Source organism: Scomber scombrus, chromosome 13, assembly GCF_963691925.1.
Source record: "Scomber scombrus chromosome 13, fScoSco1.1, whole genome shotgun sequence".
NCBI classification, from domain to species: Eukaryota; Metazoa; Chordata; class Actinopteri; order Scombriformes; family Scombridae; genus Scomber; species Scomber scombrus.
In genome coordinates this window covers 5,480,611-5,497,453 of record NC_084982.1, presented here as the reverse complement: position 1 = coordinate 5,497,453, position 16,843 = coordinate 5,480,611, and the positions used below count along the sequence as shown (strand labels likewise).

General features: G+C 39.3%; 1 protein-coding gene across 2 annotated transcripts; it reads right to left on the bottom strand.

Moving 5' to 3' along the window:
• Nucleotides 1–3,103: 3,103 nt before the first annotated feature.
• LOC133992946 (myosin heavy chain, fast skeletal muscle-like) lies at nucleotides 3,104–15,855 on the bottom strand. 2 transcript variants are annotated; one of them, XM_062431748.1, is made up of 39 exons: nucleotides 15,634–15,855; nucleotides 15,281–15,424; nucleotides 15,034–15,190; nucleotides 14,895–14,922; nucleotides 14,703–14,814; nucleotides 14,523–14,615; nucleotides 14,379–14,442; nucleotides 14,158–14,256; nucleotides 13,963–14,066; nucleotides 13,730–13,868; nucleotides 13,501–13,619; nucleotides 13,251–13,400; nucleotides 13,001–13,171; nucleotides 12,613–12,916; nucleotides 12,106–12,176; nucleotides 11,935–12,022; nucleotides 11,731–11,848; nucleotides 11,502–11,625; nucleotides 11,269–11,405; nucleotides 10,902–11,157; nucleotides 10,498–10,740; nucleotides 10,204–10,380; nucleotides 9,938–10,083; nucleotides 9,761–9,851; nucleotides 9,253–9,642; nucleotides 8,982–9,108; nucleotides 8,780–8,898; nucleotides 6,115–6,311; nucleotides 5,833–6,016; nucleotides 5,579–5,744; nucleotides 5,279–5,403; nucleotides 4,825–5,133; nucleotides 4,541–4,744; nucleotides 4,322–4,447; nucleotides 4,065–4,235; nucleotides 3,829–3,933; nucleotides 3,642–3,737; nucleotides 3,389–3,520; nucleotides 3,104–3,232 (listed from the first exon to the last, which is right to left on the bottom strand). In XM_062431748.1, the coding sequence occupies exons 1-39, from the start codon at nucleotides 15,838–15,840 to the stop codon at nucleotides 3,215–3,217; spliced, it is 5,811 nt and encodes a 1,936-aa protein (XP_062287732.1). In that variant the 5' UTR covers nucleotides 15,841–15,855; the 3' UTR covers nucleotides 3,104–3,214. The 2 variants fall into 2 exon arrangements, with proteins under 2 accessions (XP_062287732.1, XP_062287731.1); XM_062431747.1 differs by having other exon boundaries at nucleotides 14,523–14,814.
• Between the last annotated feature and the right edge of the window lie 988 nt (nucleotides 15,856–16,843).

Genomic DNA, 16,843 nt, shown 5'->3' with positions numbered 1-16,843 from the left:
ATGACATCTGGGACTCTCCTATGATGAAAGAAATCCACTTTGGTGTATTGGTGGTGTTCAATTCTTTTGCTGCTCATGTGACATGGTCATGTTTAACCTGTCACCATATTCCCTTTAGGAGGATATTCAAGCAGCACAAACGAAAAAGAAAAATAATGATCTCTGTAATGCACATCATGTGTTATGCAGTTTGCTTGTACTGCTTGAATGTGCTTGATGAAAAAACACTTTTTCTTTAAAAAATACACTGAGCAGAGAACACATTTTTTATGCTACAAATCATGGTTCCCCCGTTTTCTATTCTAATATTGTTCTGTTGTCTAACAGGATTCACTTAAAAGTCATTTTATTGACATTTCTTTTCTATCATCCTTATCTTTTCATATTATATATTGGATCGTGCACATGTGAAACAACTACAGCTGGATGACCCAGTCACAGGTCAGCTTCTCAGAGACCTTGAGACAAACCCACATGTTGACACAGACGAAAAAACCCCCCAGCAGTATGTTGTTTATGACAGTCTGCTCTACTACAAAGACCCGAAAACCAGATGTGGATTACATCCACTGAAAGAACTCAAACTCTATGCCCCCACATTGATCCAAGGCCCCTTGCTCAACTACTATCATGACCACCCCACTGCGGGTCATCTTGGTATTTCAAAGACACTGGCTAGGCCACAGTACAGGTTTTTTTGGCCCAAAGTGCCGGCAGATGTCAAGCGCTATGTCACTTCCTATTCAGTCTGCCAACTCACCTAGCCGTGCCAAAGGAAACCAACTGGGCTCATGGTTCCTATCTTGCCTCAAAAACCCTGGGAGTACGCAGGAGTGGATTTTGTTGGGCCCCTTCCCCGCACTGCATCTGGAAATGCCTACTTGCTGGTCTTTGTTAACTATTTCTCTAAGTGGATTGAGGTGTGTGCAGTCAGGGAGGCGACAGCGCATGTGGCGGCTGTAAAGTTTGTCAGTATAACCCCACCGGCCGACTAGCCCATTGGTCAGTCAATTATTCGGCAGACACGGTGCCCCAACCTACCTCATCTCTGACAGAGGTTCGCCTTTTGTGAGTGAGTTGTTTGAACATGTCATCTCCACCCTCAGATAAGTGCACAAGCTCACCACTGCTTACCACCCTCAAACAAACGCGACAGAACGAGTAAACCGGACACTCAAAACTGCCATCTGGCTTACGTTGGGGACAAGCACACTTCGTGGGATAAGTTTCTCTCCCAGATCTGCTTTGCGCTGCATACAGCCCCACATGACAGCACTGGACTCAGCCCGTCTATGATACTGTATGGTCGAGAGCTGGAAACCCCGCTCGACCTCAAAACACAACCTTACGTTGACGGCGTGGATGAACCCTGGTCTGCTGCACCCAGAAACTCTAAGAGCATCCCTGCAGGAAGCTCACGGCCATGCCAGAGCAACACTTGACCACAGTCACAACAGACAAAAACACTACTATGACTTGAGACGTCGTCAGACTACCTATGCTGTTGGTGACCTTGTAAGAGTAAAGTCCTACCCTAGATCTGACGCACAGTCCAAATTTAAATGGTAAATGGACTGTACTTATATTGCGCCTTTCTAGGCTTTTCGACCACTCAAAGCGCTTTACACTACAACTCATTCACCCCATTCACACACATTCATACACTGATGGCAGGGGCTACCACGCAGGGTGCCAACCTGCACATCAGGAGGAAGCTAACCATTTACACACATTCATACACCGTTGGCACAGCAACGGGAGCAATTTGGGGATAAGTGTCTTGCCCAAGGTCACATCGACATGTGGACAGGAGGAGCCGGGAATCGAACCAATCTTCCAATTGAAGGACGACCGCTCTACCTCCTGAGCCACAGCCGCCCTATTTACTGCCAAACTCGCACCCCTGTTCACAGGCCCACTCCGTGTCAGTCAGAAGCTGGGGGATGTCAACTACAGACTGACCGGACTGGACACTGGACACCTGAAAAGTCCCGTCTGAAACAGTGTCGCGCGGCGATGTTCCGAAAACTTTGTGTAATGAAATACACCGGTATGGCGGTACATTAAAAATTCATATCATAACGAAAATATACACCGGTATTCAGTGTGAACCGGTATACCGGTTTTTATTTGTTTTCATTATACACTCTGTTCGCTGGTATGTATATCAGTGGGCTGAACATCATGTCTTTCGCTGGGTATAACTTCTAACTTTTCAGAATGTTTATGTATAGCAATGTGTTAAATGCAGGTTGGTTACTTTTTCAGCTGTGTACAGCTGAGGACAGCATTATTATCACCAGGGGTGTGAGGAACAAGGTGAGGAACCCCCCACTGTGGGGTAGCACATTCCAGATGTGGTGTAGCAGCAATGACAGCCTTATTTGATTTTGATGCATTATTCATTTTTGTGCAGTGTCAGTTTAAACAAAATAAAGAAACAAAAAAAAGAAAAGAAAAACTTACTTTGGGTTCCTTAGGGAGAAAAATGTCCCCATTAAAACTACATTTTTTGATCCCCCTTCCAAAATATGAGTTGTACCCCTCAGATAACATAATTTAGCTGTGGTTATGGTTGTCAGAGTGTGGTGTGTATGTGTGTATTGAAAAATAAATGTGTGTGTGTTTGAGTGTGTACGTAAATGTGTGTATGATTTATATTGTCTTGCAGGTCAACCACATTTTTCACTGGTCTGCTGTGTTTCATAATACAGGACGAGCAGGACTGTGTAACACTGTATTCATTGTTTTCTCCCATAGAGAAAATACAGCAAACTACAATTTTGAACCCCTGGCTCGAAAATGAGAGCACAGAACACAGGAATGAATGAAGCATCATATTTTGGCAGGGAGGTCAAAAATGTAGTTTTAATGCTGTCTTAAAGGAACAGTTATGTCTATATAGTGTAGCATAGAACTATTATAAGTGATTGTTTGAAATAAAACATGAATAAATTAAATGGAATATCCTTGGAGAATTTGATGCCATATGCATAAACACAGCCCAAATGATCAAGAAAATACAAAATGAAAAGCCAAAAATGTCCTTAGGGAGGCACAAGGGTTAAAGAGAACCTAGAGAGTAAATAATACAGAGTAAATATTGTTACATTTTGAGGAAAAATGTTTATTGAATAAACACAGTGTAAGAAGACAATTAAACAGCTAGTTCATATTTTATGAACTTTGTCCAAAGGCTCCAAAAGGATGTCTCTTATTCAGCATGTTCAGTCTAGAAAGAAAACAAAAAAGAAGATTCAGTATCTATTCTTAAAATAAAAAGTAAATTAAAATGGAATGAAAATGTGTGGCTTTTAAAACATTTAAATACCCTATTAAACTAAGGTGCCCACATAATAATCTTTGTAAAATATTATCACATGGTTACCTTTCCATGATCACGGCCTTTGGCTCTCAGCTTGTTGACCTGGGATTCAGCGATGTCGGCACGCTCCTGAGCTTCCTCCATCTCATGCTGGACCTTCCTGTACCTGGACAAGTGAGTATTGGCCTGCTCCTCCTGCAAATGGTTTGGAGTTGAAGTATGTTGTATGTTTGTTTGCATTTTAGTATGTTTTCTTTCTGTAATTTTTGATTTGTGCGACATTCCTGTATAAAAAATTACAACAAATTTGACTCACAGCCTCCTCAGCCTGTCTCTTGTAAGCCTTCACTTTGAGCTGCAGCTTATCCACCAGATCCTGAAGTCTATGCACATTCTTCTTGTCCTCCTCAGTCTATACAAAAGAAGCAATGTTACTGCACTATATAGAGAGAAAATTTCAAAACCAAGAAATCATGATAGTTTTTAGTTAAATCCGAACTTACCTGGTAGGTCAGCTCCTTCACTCTCCTCTCATATTTGCGGACTCCCTTAACAGCATCAACTCCACGCCTCTGCTCAGCTTCAACCTCAGTTTCCAGTTCACGAACCTGTAATGTGATGATGCATAGTATATCAAACCTTGTAAAGGAATTTTGTAGTGAGAAAAGTGAATTAAATCCACATATTGAAAGTGTGAACGTGTGATTAACACCATGAAGCAGATGTATTAAGAGCGTACCCTTGACTCCAGTTTCTGGAGCTGCTTCTTGCCACCCTTCATGGCCAGGTTCTCAGCCTCATCCAGACGGTGCGTCAGGTCCTTGACTGTGACTTCCAGGTTCTTCTTCATCCTCTCCAGGTGAGAACTGGTGTCTTGCTCCTTCTTTAGCTCCTCAGCCATCATGGCAGCCTGAAATGATGGGCATCATGCATAAACAAGTGTTTTGTGAGGTGAAGTTGAATTTTATAAAAAATAAGACTCATATACAAACTCACATCAGTGATAGCCTTTTTGGCTTTGTCCTCAGCATTTCTTGATTCCTGAACAGCATCGTCCACTTCACCCTGAACCTGTACAAGGTCAGACTCCAGCTTCTTCTTGGTGTTCAACAGGCTGGTGTTCTGAAAATTAAAAAATTCCCTTTTAATGTTATGTTATGTATACTATATGCATTCTGTATAAAGGCATTTTCTTGTTAATTATTGAATATAAACCTGAGAGTGAAGCAGTCCAACACGCTCACTAGCATCAACCAACTCCGTCTCAGCCACTTTGCGTCCCCTCTCTGTCTGCTCAAGAGCGGCTCTGAGCTCCTCAATCTCAGCAATCATCAGGCCATTTCTGCGCTCCACCATGGCAACCTGCTCCTTCATGTCTTCCTGTCCTCTGACAGCATCATCAAGGTGCAGTTGGGCATCCTGATAACACGTGCAAGGATAAAGACTTAACTTTCTTTGCTCTGTAAGATTTGTTTATTCATTGATCAGACAAAGCTCACCTTGAGCTGTCCCTGGACATTCCTCAGTTGTTTCTGGGACTCAGCAGCCTGCCTATTAGCGTGACTAAGCTGAATCTCCATCTCATTCAGATCTCCCTCCATCTTCTTCTTGACTCTCAGGGCATCATTCCTGCTCCTGACCTCAGAATCGAGAGTGCTCTGCATTGAGTCAGTCACCCTCTGGCTGTTCCTCTTGATCTGCTCCATCTCCTCATCCTTTTCTGCCAGCTTTCTGTCTACTTCACCTTTGATCTGGTTAAGTTCAAGCTGAACACGGAGAATCTTGGCTTCCTCATGCTCCAGTGTACCCTTAAAGAAAAAGTTGAACATACACTTAAAGGTTATTTTCTCAAAAAAATCAAGACAAAATTCAAATGAATACATGTAATTTAATTAACTCTTTTGTATTCTATCACACAAGTGGTCTTTTTGTATTGTAAATTATATTTTTTACTTCTGCTTCTTCCAGTGCTGACTGAATTTCAGTTTTCTCAGTCTCCACGGTCTTCTTGGATTTCTCCAGCTCATGGATGCTCTTTCCAGTCTCACCAATCTGTTCAGTCAGGTCTGAGATCTCCTCTGTAGCATATTAAAAGCCAAAATCCAGTGCAATTAGGTATCTACATTATATGTAGAAACCACATTTTTCCACAGCAAACCTTCATGACCTACAGCTACAGAAGTCAAGGAAGAAGCTGTATAATCACTACAATGATGAATTAATATTACTTTAAATATTGTGGGATTGACTTACGCTGCAGGTTCTTGTTCTCTCTCTTCATGGTTTCCAGATGATCCAGAGCCTCTTCATAAGAGTTCTTCATCTTGAACAGTTCAGTGCTGAGAGAGCGAGCCTCCTTCTGGGCTCCTTCCAGCTCTGCCTGGCCCTCCTCATATTTCTGTTTCCATTCTGCAAGGACCTAGAATTATATAGATTAATAACAATGATTAATTACCAAGATCATTTTGTGTTTCATTCAAACCAGTGTGGTTTTGATTTCATGTTACCTTATCAAAGTTCCTCTGCTTCTTGTCAAGGTTGGCAGCCAGAGAATTAGCTCTCTCTACATCAATCATGAGGTCCTCAACCTCACCCTGTAACCTCTGCTTGGTCTTCTCCAGAGAGGCGCACTTTGAGTTCACAGCCTCAATGGACTCCTCAGCATCCTGCAGACGCTGGGCAAGCTTTTTCCTGTAGTGAAGAATTTGTTTACACTTAATTGCATATTGATGGTAAAATATGTGGAATGTTTTCTGGAAAAGCAAGCAATTGAATTTAAAATGACTTACTTGGACTCCTCCAGCTCCTCAGTGCGCTGGATAGCATCAGTCTCATATTTGGTTCTCCACTGAGCCACTTCACTGTTTGCCTTGGACATTCCTCGTTGCAGCTCAGCTTTAGCCTCTTGCTCCTCCTCAAACTGCTCTCTGAGCAGATCACAGTCATGGCGGGCTGATTGAACACCATGGGCCAGGGCATTCTTGGCCTTTTGAAAAATTGAAGACATATTTTACTGACCAGATGTATCACAGAAATATATATGTATTATTGAAGTATCATAGACATGGGTTCTTTAAGATAAAACAACTGTTTACAATACCAAGGATAAAAGTATTTTGGTGAATGCTCTTTATAATGTTTATGGTCATGATCATTTTAATTATGTCATTGTGTATTTCACTAAAAGAATGGACTTTCTGACAATATTTTTTTCTCTACCTACAACTATCATTCAACCCCTTTATCTATCCTATGTCTGTCTCTGCAATATCTTAACAGAGCATTTCCTCAGTAGGTTTTACTTGGCCAAAAAGAAATAAAGTTGGCAAAAAAGAGTGTATTAATATTATGAGGCAAATTTTAGGTAAACAAATAAATTAATTTACTCTCTATTGTGGTTGAATATAATTTCTATAATATGGGTCAATGACTTGACTCTCTTTTTTTGTGTCCCTGTAGTTAAGTCTATTTTAATGTGGTTAAAGTTCCTGCTTATAATCCATTTTGAGAGAATACTGTATATGAGAGGATTATGGCAAACATGTCCCAGTGGTGTAACCATCAAAACTTGAACCAAAAAACTTACACTTGCTTAAAAAATGCTCAAATAAAACAACAACTGCACATCAACTAGTTTGGCATAATCATATATTATCACCTTTACTTTCATTCTAAGTAAAGGTTAATGGAATACAATTATTTTAAATATTTAATATATTTGGGGAATCATGTCAAGTCAAGTGAACCACACGAAGTGTCTCAAAGTGTAACCACCATTTAAGAAGCCATTTTGTTAAAATTGTGAAAAAAGGCCATACAACAGGAAGTGGTTTTACAAAGAAGGACCCCGGAAGATCACAACTGCTTAACAAGGTTAGAAGCTCTTAATAATTACTCATAATCTGACTTTTTCTGGTCTTGGTCAGGTTTAGTCAGTTTACATGTCCCATGGTGTAACCCTAGAAAACATGAGAACAAGAATTCACTAAAATTAATATTTACTTTAAGAATTACATTTCAAATATCGAGACATGCGCTTACATAGGTGTCAAATTCGATTTTAAGAGGAAATGTCAAAATTGTATAACTGCTTACATCATTTGAGTCGATCGATCATAAAAAAAAACGACTTTTGAACTTGTACAGTCTTTAAAATACCTAAAAATCCAATAAATAATTTAAATGAGGAATATTACTCAAACATAACATCTGTGAAATATTATTTACATTTCTGCTATTTAATTACTAAAACATTCAAACTAAAGAAAGAAAATGGGTTTTCCCCATTACATTCCATCTACAAGAAAAAAGTGGCTCGTCAGAGCATGCATGAATGCTAATGCTGCTGCATGAAACAGCTGGGTGGGAAGAATGTCACCACCTGGCCTCTTTACAATATAATAACATCATCTCTAAGCCAGAACCTCCGAAATCATGACGAGAGGACTCTCTCTCTCTCTCTGTCTCTCTCTCTCTGCCCAAACACATTTTAAAGATACGTTAACCAACATTCTTATTGTCAGATTAAATATTTATCAACTGTATTCACAATAGAAGACAACTTATGAGTTGACTTATGAGTATTAAAATGAGTGTTGTTGAAAAATGTTTTGGTTTTGGGTTTTTTAGCACAGAATTAGAAAGAAATTAGTTCATTTATTAAATGAAATTACAATGATGGTTTCTTGAGTGAATTTAAAATATTATACCCTAATCATTTCTTGTTGTCAGATGTTCCTTTTTCTAAACTGAAATATCATGAAAAACCAAGTTCACTGAACCTTGTTGACTGTCATATTTGATTTTCAGTGTCCATTTCTTCAACAAACAATGGTGTTTGACTGTAGAAGGAGCATGGTCAGGCAGTGTATCAGATTTTTATTAAAAAATACTGGTTACATCCATTGATGCAACCCAGTGTCCAGTTGGTGAAAGCAGTATTTTTTCATAAAAATATTGACATAAAGCAATGCAATGTAAATGAAGGAATACTCCTTTTTTTCTCTTTTCATTTGATGTTTCAAAATGAAGAAATTATTTTTTTATAAATGCACTTAGGTGATTAAAATATTTAACATGTATCATTCTTTGCTCTCTTCTTTGTGGTTACACCATGGGACATTTTTCTTACTTTGGATTAAAATGTTGCAAATGTTGTCAAATGACAAAAAACTAAAACAAAACACAAGATCTACATACTGATAAACCTGATGCATGCTTTTAAAACTATTTTTAAAGACATTTTTGAATTTCTCATCTTGCCAACCCTTATTTGTGACTGACCCATATATAGAAATAATAAAATATCCTACAATTCTCTATCATTATTTTCTGTTCATGATTTTTCATTGTTTGCAATGATAATGACTGATGATTACTTAAAATTAAATGGAGTACCCAGTTCCACCAGTAGGCTATTACAATCGAATAATAGGAGATAAAAATGCTTTGTACCTTCACTTCCTCTTCAACGTGTCTCTTCAACTCCTCAATCTGCTGAGTGTAAGCCTGTTTGCCCCTGGTCAGCTGGGAAACAAGAGCATCTTTCTCCTCAAGCTGGCGAGAAAACTCACCTGAATGACAAAATGTTAATGAGTCATTTATCAAAATGATCATATGTGGTTTTTATTACTAGCTTTTACCACAGGTGACTCACCATTCTCTGTCTGCAGTCTTGCCCTCTGTGCATTAATGTCATTCAGCTGGCGCACATTCTCATCATTTTTGGCCTTAAGCTCACTCAGCTGGTCCTCAACAGTTCTGCACATTTTTTCCAAGTTACCCTATGAAAACAAAACATTTAGAAATATTAACATGAACAAAGCAAGTGTTTTGCATTTGTCTAAGTTGGAGACTACTTCATAATTATCCTATATAATCCATATTTATAACCATAATGACAGCCAATATTTCAGTTATAAACTTACTTTGGATTTAGCTACAGCCTCCATGTTGCTGGAGAGATCATCAATCTCCATCTTGTACTCGCTCTTCTCCTTCTCCAGCTTCTGCTTGACACGCTGGAGGTTATCAATCTGCTCTCCCAGCTCTGCAACACTGTCGGCCTGCTTCTTGCGGAGAGATGCTGCGGTAGCTTCATGCTGGAGGGTTGACTCTTCAAGGTCACGGCGCAGCTTCTGGAACTCAGCCTCACGCTTCTTGTTCATCTCAATCTGAGCGGCTGTTGCTCCACCAGCTTCCTCAAGCCTCTCACTGATCTCCTCAAGTTCCCTGGAGAGGTCAGCCCTCTGCTTCTCCACCTTTGCCCGAGCAGCCCGTTCAGCCTCAATTTCTTCTTCCAGCTCCTCAACACGTGCCTAGGTTGGATGATCCCAATATAAAGAAGGCTTGTTAACTGAACACACTGTGAGCAGTGGTTTTTCAGTCACAGAGTACAACATTCATATGAGTATAACATTCATGTCAAATACTAACCTGGAGCTCCTTGATCTTCTTCTGAAGCTGAGCACCAAGAGACTGTTCATCCTCAATCTTGCTGAGCAACTGGCTAGTCTCAAACTCCTTCCTGGAATAGGAAAAAAGGTATTGCTGTTGTATTGCATTATGGCAATTAATCAATGTAAGGATTAAACATAAAAACAGAAAACATACTTCTTGATTTTCTCGTCAGCTTGCTGTTTGTCATTCTCCAGATCCATTATGGATTCCTGGGCCAGTTTCAGATCTCCCTCAAGCTTCCTCTTGGCTCTCTCAAGGTCCATACGGAGCTTCTTCTCTTGCTCCAGTGATCCCTCAAGCTTTTGAGATAATATTATAATGTTCACATTAAATAATCTTTTGAATTTTTATCATGGAATGTCGATTCTCACACACAAATTAACAATACAGATATGTTATCAAAAACAATGTTTCCTCACATCGTCCACTTGTTGTTCCAGCTTAGTCTTGGCCTTGGTCAGAGTGTTGACTTTGTCTTCCTCTGCCTGGAGATCATCCAGTGTTTGTTGGTGAGCCTCTTGGAGGGCTTTCTTCTCCTTGGTCAACTTGGCAAGAGACTCATCTTGAGATGCCATCTCCTCTGTCAGGTTTTTCACCTGAAAATGTCGGGAAAGGTGCATTATATCCATCACTTCATACCCATATGTTTGAAAGCTAACATCAAATACATTGCCTTTAAAAATAAATAAATACAGGATTAAAATGATTCCAACCTTGTTTTCTGTGGCATGTTTCTCCTTCTCCACTTTAGCCAAGGTGAGCTCCAAGTCATCAATATCTTTCTTCAGCTCAGAGCATTCATCCTCCAGCTTCCTCTTCTTGCCAGTCAGCTCAGCGTTGATTTCCTCTTCATCTTCCAGTCTCTCAGTTGTCTCTTTGAGTTTGGCCTCAAGTTGGATCTTGCTCTTAATCAGGCCTTCACACCTTTCGTCAGCATCTGAGAGGTTCTCAACTTCCTACAGTATATTTTAACATACAGTAAATTAATGGACAATGTATTCTCTACATGTACATAAATAGTTTAAGGGTTAATAAAAATGTGAAAATGTTAACTACAATATTCAATTAATTGAGTGTAGATATGACAGAGTCACTCCTGCTTTCGTATCCTACTTACCGCAGCCACTTGCAATTGCAGGTCATTCTTTTCCTGCAGCAGGGAAACCATCTTCTCCTCCAGCTCCTTCTTCTTGGCTAGAGCAGTAGCCAGGTCTGTCTGCATCTTCCCATAGTTCTCCTTCATCGCAGACAGCTCCTTCTCAGTCTCAGCACTCTTCAGAAGAGGCTTGATCTTGAAGTACAGATTCATCCATGGCCAGTTTTTCACATTCATGAATGAGCGGATATTGTACTGAACGGAGAAGATAGCTTCCCTGGAAAATTAATACGAATAAAGTGTAACTTTTCTGTAATGTTATTTCATTACAAACAAAAAAACAGCTGTTATGAATAGAACAGTTCAGTGTACTGTATGATAATCCTACCTCCTCTCCATCATCTTTACAAACTCTTTCCTCATGACATATCCTCTGGCGAGAGCTTGAGTCATGCCCACCAGATGAGCCAGTTTTTCATCTCTCATCTCCTCCAACGCACCCAGCAGACCAGCTTTGAAGAACACCTGTGTGGTTGTTTGAAGGGACTCAGTAATCAGCATTCACTGATACAAAAGGATGTATGTACATACCATATCTTGACATTGTTCATAAAGATTAACCTTTGTGTGTCCAAACATGTATTGAGTGTGATCCACATCAATAGAGCCTAGCAGCTTCTCAGCAGCTTTCTTGTTGTCAATGAACTGTCCCTCAGGGATGACGCTGGCATTCAATACTTTGTATCTACAAGAAAATATTGTATTGTTACTTACAATGACCCCACATCTTGGCGGGCTGTTTTTAACTCAACTGAAATCAACTTGATTTGCTTATAATAGATTATATCACCTTTGCTTGAAGTCACCATAGAGGATTCTGCTGGGGAAGCCCTTTCTGCAGATTCTGATGCCTTCCAGCACACCGTTACACCTCAGCTGATGGATGACCAAGAAGTTTTCCATAAGACCTGAAAGTTCCAAAATCATATTCAAAATGTTTTTTTTCATCAATGTGTCACATTCAGTGTGCAAGATTAGGCCAGGTGCTTCTTACCAGGGGTCTTTGATTCATTAGGAATGAGGCAACGGACAAAATGAGGGTGAGTGCTCCTCAAGTTGGTCATCAGCTTGCCCAAGTTCTCCTGTGGATCAGCAACATAAGAAAAATGGTCAACAGTATTTCAAAATTATGTTTTTAATAATTAAAGTATGAAACAATACATACCCTGAAAAGAGCAGACACAGTCTGGAAGGAACCACCCTTCTTCTTTCCAGCCTTTTTGCCACCAGAAGGCTCTGTTTTCACAAACATTAAATTCAATTAATGGCACTGAATAAGTAACTTTTCTAGGATGTTTTTAAAGTTTTCTCTGTGTCAATTAATTGTGCGTGATAATACGTGCATGTGCGTGATTATACATGCATGTATATATTAATACAGAATAGTCAGCAGCTGTATTCAAGGCCTGAACCAAGTGTAACAGACACATGGTTTCTTACTCCTCACTACAAACATAGTGAATGTCGTATAACATCATAAAATGCGACTGATTAGGCTGCTAATAGCTCATTTAAATATCATCATTGATGATCACTTTCATGTACAGGCAGTAATAGAAAATTGTTTAATAGTTAAAATTGTGGTTAAAAAATGTAACGTGTTTTTGATAGAACATATCAGCTGTACTGTTACTCAGAGTTCCTGATCACTCTACTCAATCTTATTTCTCACCTTCTGCACCATGTTTTGCATACAGGAAGCACAGAAGTTTGTTGGAGGCCTTCTGGTAGAGCTGGATAACTGAGTCATTCAGGGGGTCCTTGTTCTTGTCCAACCAGCCTTGGATATTGTAGTCAACTGTACCAGCATAGTGAACCAGGGAGAAGTGAGCCTCAGGCACGCCCTTTTTAGGCTTTGGCTTCTCAAAGGCCTTGGTCTTGCCAAGATGCTGATCATGCAACTTGTTCTTGAAAGAAGTGTCAGAGGCCTTAGGGAACATGCACTCCTCTTCAAGGATGGAGAAGATGCCCATTGGCTGAGAAAAAAAAATCACATCAAAGGTTTAAAAGTGGAAGCAAATATGACAAAAAAAATTACTTTGACTTGATTGACTACTGACCTTCTCAATAAGCTCAATGCAGGCAGCCAAGTCCATACCAAAGTCTATGAACTCCCAGACAATGCCTTCTTTCTTGTACTCCTCTTGCTCCAGGACAAACATGTGGTGGTTGAAGAACTGTTGCAGTTTCTCATTGGTGAAGTTGATGCAGAGTTGCTCCAGGCTGTTGAACTGTAATTATGGTGACATAATGAGTCATAGAAAAACATTGTTGACATGATGCAACTCAAATATTCTTCAGATCACTCACATCAAAGATCTCAAATCCTGCGATATCCAACACTCCAATGAAGTACTGTCTTGGCTGCTTTGTGTCCAGCATCTCATTGATACGGATGACCATCCACAAGAACATTTTCTCATAGATAGACTTGCACAGAGCACTGACAGAATTGTTGACCTAGAAATAAAGATTTTAGAATGATCACAATCATATTTTCTTGTTAAAATGGAAATATTGCCATTTTATTTGTTCATTTATTGAACTTTCTTTATCTTACCTGTGGCACAGTCTGACCTTTGGTTACCATCTCATTTCCGACCTTGACTCTTGGGTAGCATAGCGCTTTCAACATATCCGCTGAGTTCAGGCCCAGGAGGTAGGCGATTTTATCAGCCACTGATGGAAAAACAAACTGTTAGCCATCTGTGAACTGGGATATGTTTACAAATATATGTTACATATTAATCAATGGTAGATTTTCTATACGATATCATTATCCGAGTTACCCTCATTGCCATCAGGTTCAGCCTGCTCCTCACGCTGCTTCTGCTTGAATTTCATGTTACCATGATGCATCACAGCACCAGTCAGCTTGTAGATGCCCTGCTTCTCCTCACCAGTGAAGCCCAAAATGTCAATAGCAGTCTACATTGTACACGAAGAAGAGTTATTGGTATTTGAAAAAACTTCCCGGTTGCATTAAGCATGCAAGATATACTTAACTATAATGTTTTCTTACATCTGTTGCAATGAACTCCTCCACATCATCAATGCTCTTCACAGTGATTTCACCCTGACTGACCATTGGGTAGTCATAGGGGTTGGTGGTGATCAGAAGAGCCTCTATAGGAGCACAGTTAAAAATATACATCATTGCTTGGTCTTGTCTCTGGCATTATTTAAGTTTCAGTGTCAAATTTACAAAGTAACATACCCAGGAGCTGAGGTTGGTGGCCAGTCATCAGCTGATAGAAGATGTGGTAGCTCCTTTCAGCAGACAACTGGAAGGTTACACGGGACTTCTCCAGCAGATCTAAGAAAAACAAATTTAACCAGAGACTGTGTGATCACTCCATTACAGTTTACAACTGTTACTTTATAAAAAATATATGACACTCCAGATTAATCTTGATTCACATAATGGTTGAAACTTACAAGTTTCAATATCAGCTGAAGCCAGCTTCCCAGAAGAGCCAAAGTGGATTCTGATGAATTTACCCTAGGGAGCCAGATCATTGATAACATCAGCTTTTGTAATTTAGCAACAATATGTCTTGAGATGTTCCCTGGATTACTTACAAAACGAGAGGAGTTGTCATTCCTCACAGTCTTGGCATTACCATAGGACTCCAGCAGAGGGTTGGCTGCAACAATTTGGTCTTCAAGGGAGCCCTGTAAGAGAGGATATGAGTTACATGGGCTAAACATTCGCATTAACTTTCCTCTGACAAACAATTTTATGTTAAACAACCAATTTACCTGCATCTTTCCAGGAGTTGGCTCAGCCTTCTTGGATCCAATAGCTGCAATTGTTGCAAAGTACTGGATGACACGTTTGGTGTTGACAGTTTTTCCTGCACCGGATTCTCCACTGGGGTATAAGAGACGCATGTCAAGATTCTGCTTTATTATCATTATATGATTTAGCATTACAATTTCTGTTATACTTACGTGATCAGGATAGACTGGTTTTCACGATCTGAAATACAAACATAGACATTTCACATGAATTTCTGTTTTGTAATTTCCTCAATAAGCTTATGAATAAACTCAATTCTACATGATTTAACACTGCTAACTTTAATTTTACCTGTGTGCATGAACTGATAGGCATTATCAGAGATGGAGAAGATGTGAGGTGGTGCCTCAATCCTCTTCTTGCCTCTGTATCCTCCGACAACTATAGCATCATACACAGGAAGCCACTTGTAGGGATTCACAACAACACAAAACAGCCCAGAATAGGTCTGTAATAGCACAAATAGAAAATTAACACAGTATTAACATTTAGATTCTTAGATATAAATACTCATTGCATTAGTTAAGTGGAAACTTACGTAGATCATCCAGGATGCAAAACGCTCTTTGAGGTTATACAACACAGTAGGCTCGTTGAGGTGGGTCATCATGACCATGTCCTCAATTTTATCATACTTTGGAGGGTTCCTGGGAAAGATTTCATCTTCTTTTACAGTAAGTTCCTGGAAAAAGAGAAACAGTAAAAGTGGTTTTCCTAAAATTTTCTTTTTCAAATTTAGAGTTCATCAGATGGATGTCCTTGTTAACAACGGTGTTAGTATTAACTCAAAGCCACTAATTATTTTTCACTCATAATTTTAAACAAATGTTAATATGAAAAAAATGACAAAACCCCAACATAGAAAAGTGTCTTCATTGGAAATACACCTACCTGTTTATCACCCTCAGTCTCAATTGTGACTTTGCCACCATCTCTCTTAACAAGTGTACCCTTGAGATACATTTCTGTCTTATGAACCACAAAAAAGGAAGATTTGGCATCAAAAGGAGCGGCTTGAGCCTCAATCCTTTCCCTCTCTGGCTTCCGGAGGTAGATGGCCGCCGGGCCATAGCACTCCATCTCCGCGTCTGTGCTCATGGTGGCACTTTAGTGGAGACTGAAAAGATCACAGAAATATCAGCATAATGTAGAAATGTAAATCTTGTATCCATCTGACGTTGGAGATTTGACATGTTTTACCTCAACTGGCTCCAAAAAAAGATGACTGGTACAGTATTTGGTGGAGTGTCAAGATGCTATAAAAAAGATGGTGAAACATGAGTACAATCATTTTCTTCAGTTTGTTTTTCTAATTTTAAATCTTACTTGCAGAATGTCAGTTTGAGAGCAGTCAAGTGCGAAGGTCGTAAAACTTATTCACTTAAATAATAAGTGCCAGCTGTACTCAGTTCAATCATCAATTTTCAAAACTGACTTCCACAGCCAGATAAATAGTGCTGCTCTTAATGGTCACTTAGTATACAGTATGTGTTGAGACAGGGTATGTACTGGATATAACTAATTGTGTGAGTATTTCAAAAATTATATCGAAATAATGTTGATATGCCATGAAATTCCATCTGAATGTCGCCTGAAACAAAAATAAATCAGACAAAGAAATATGGACAAAATACATTTGTAATTACATTAACTTTACTGACTGATCAAAAGGAGTTAAAACTGAGATCATAGTCAATACACTCACCTGTGTTGAAGGCCTACCAGTTCATGTAGAAGCCCAGGGCTGCTGCTTTTATAGAGGGTGGGAGTGCTTGGTCAGCTGCAGTCTCTGACTCAATTTGGTCATGGCCTTATCCTGTTGCTTTTTTTGTGGCAGTGAAGTTTATGCAGCTGGTAAACAATTTTATTTGTAACTATTATTTTAAAACTATATAATGCATTACAATTTGATCACAAATGTGAATGTGACATATACAATGTGGGTCTAAAAATATTGAATAAAAACAAAACTGACAAATGTTTAGTGAGAAAGTGGAATATTTACAGTAGAATGGACTACATTACTAATAAATTGTATGTACACTATATTGAAGGCAAATACCTTCCTCACTACTAAAACCATTTTAATTTAGTTTCAACA

Coding starts and splice junctions, on each gene's coding strand:
- LOC133992946 (XM_062431747.1), bottom strand. CDS start 15,840: ATGAGCACAGACGCGGAGATGGAGTGCTATGGCCCGGCGGCCATCTAC. Junction 14,067..14,157: donor CCACCAACCTCAGCTCCTGG/GTATGTTACTTT, acceptor GTGCTCCTATAG/AGGCTCTTCTGATCACCACC. Junction 11,406..11,501: donor ACATGTTTGGACACACAAAG/GTTAATCTTTAT, acceptor ACAACCACACAG/GTGTTCTTCAAAGCTGGTCT.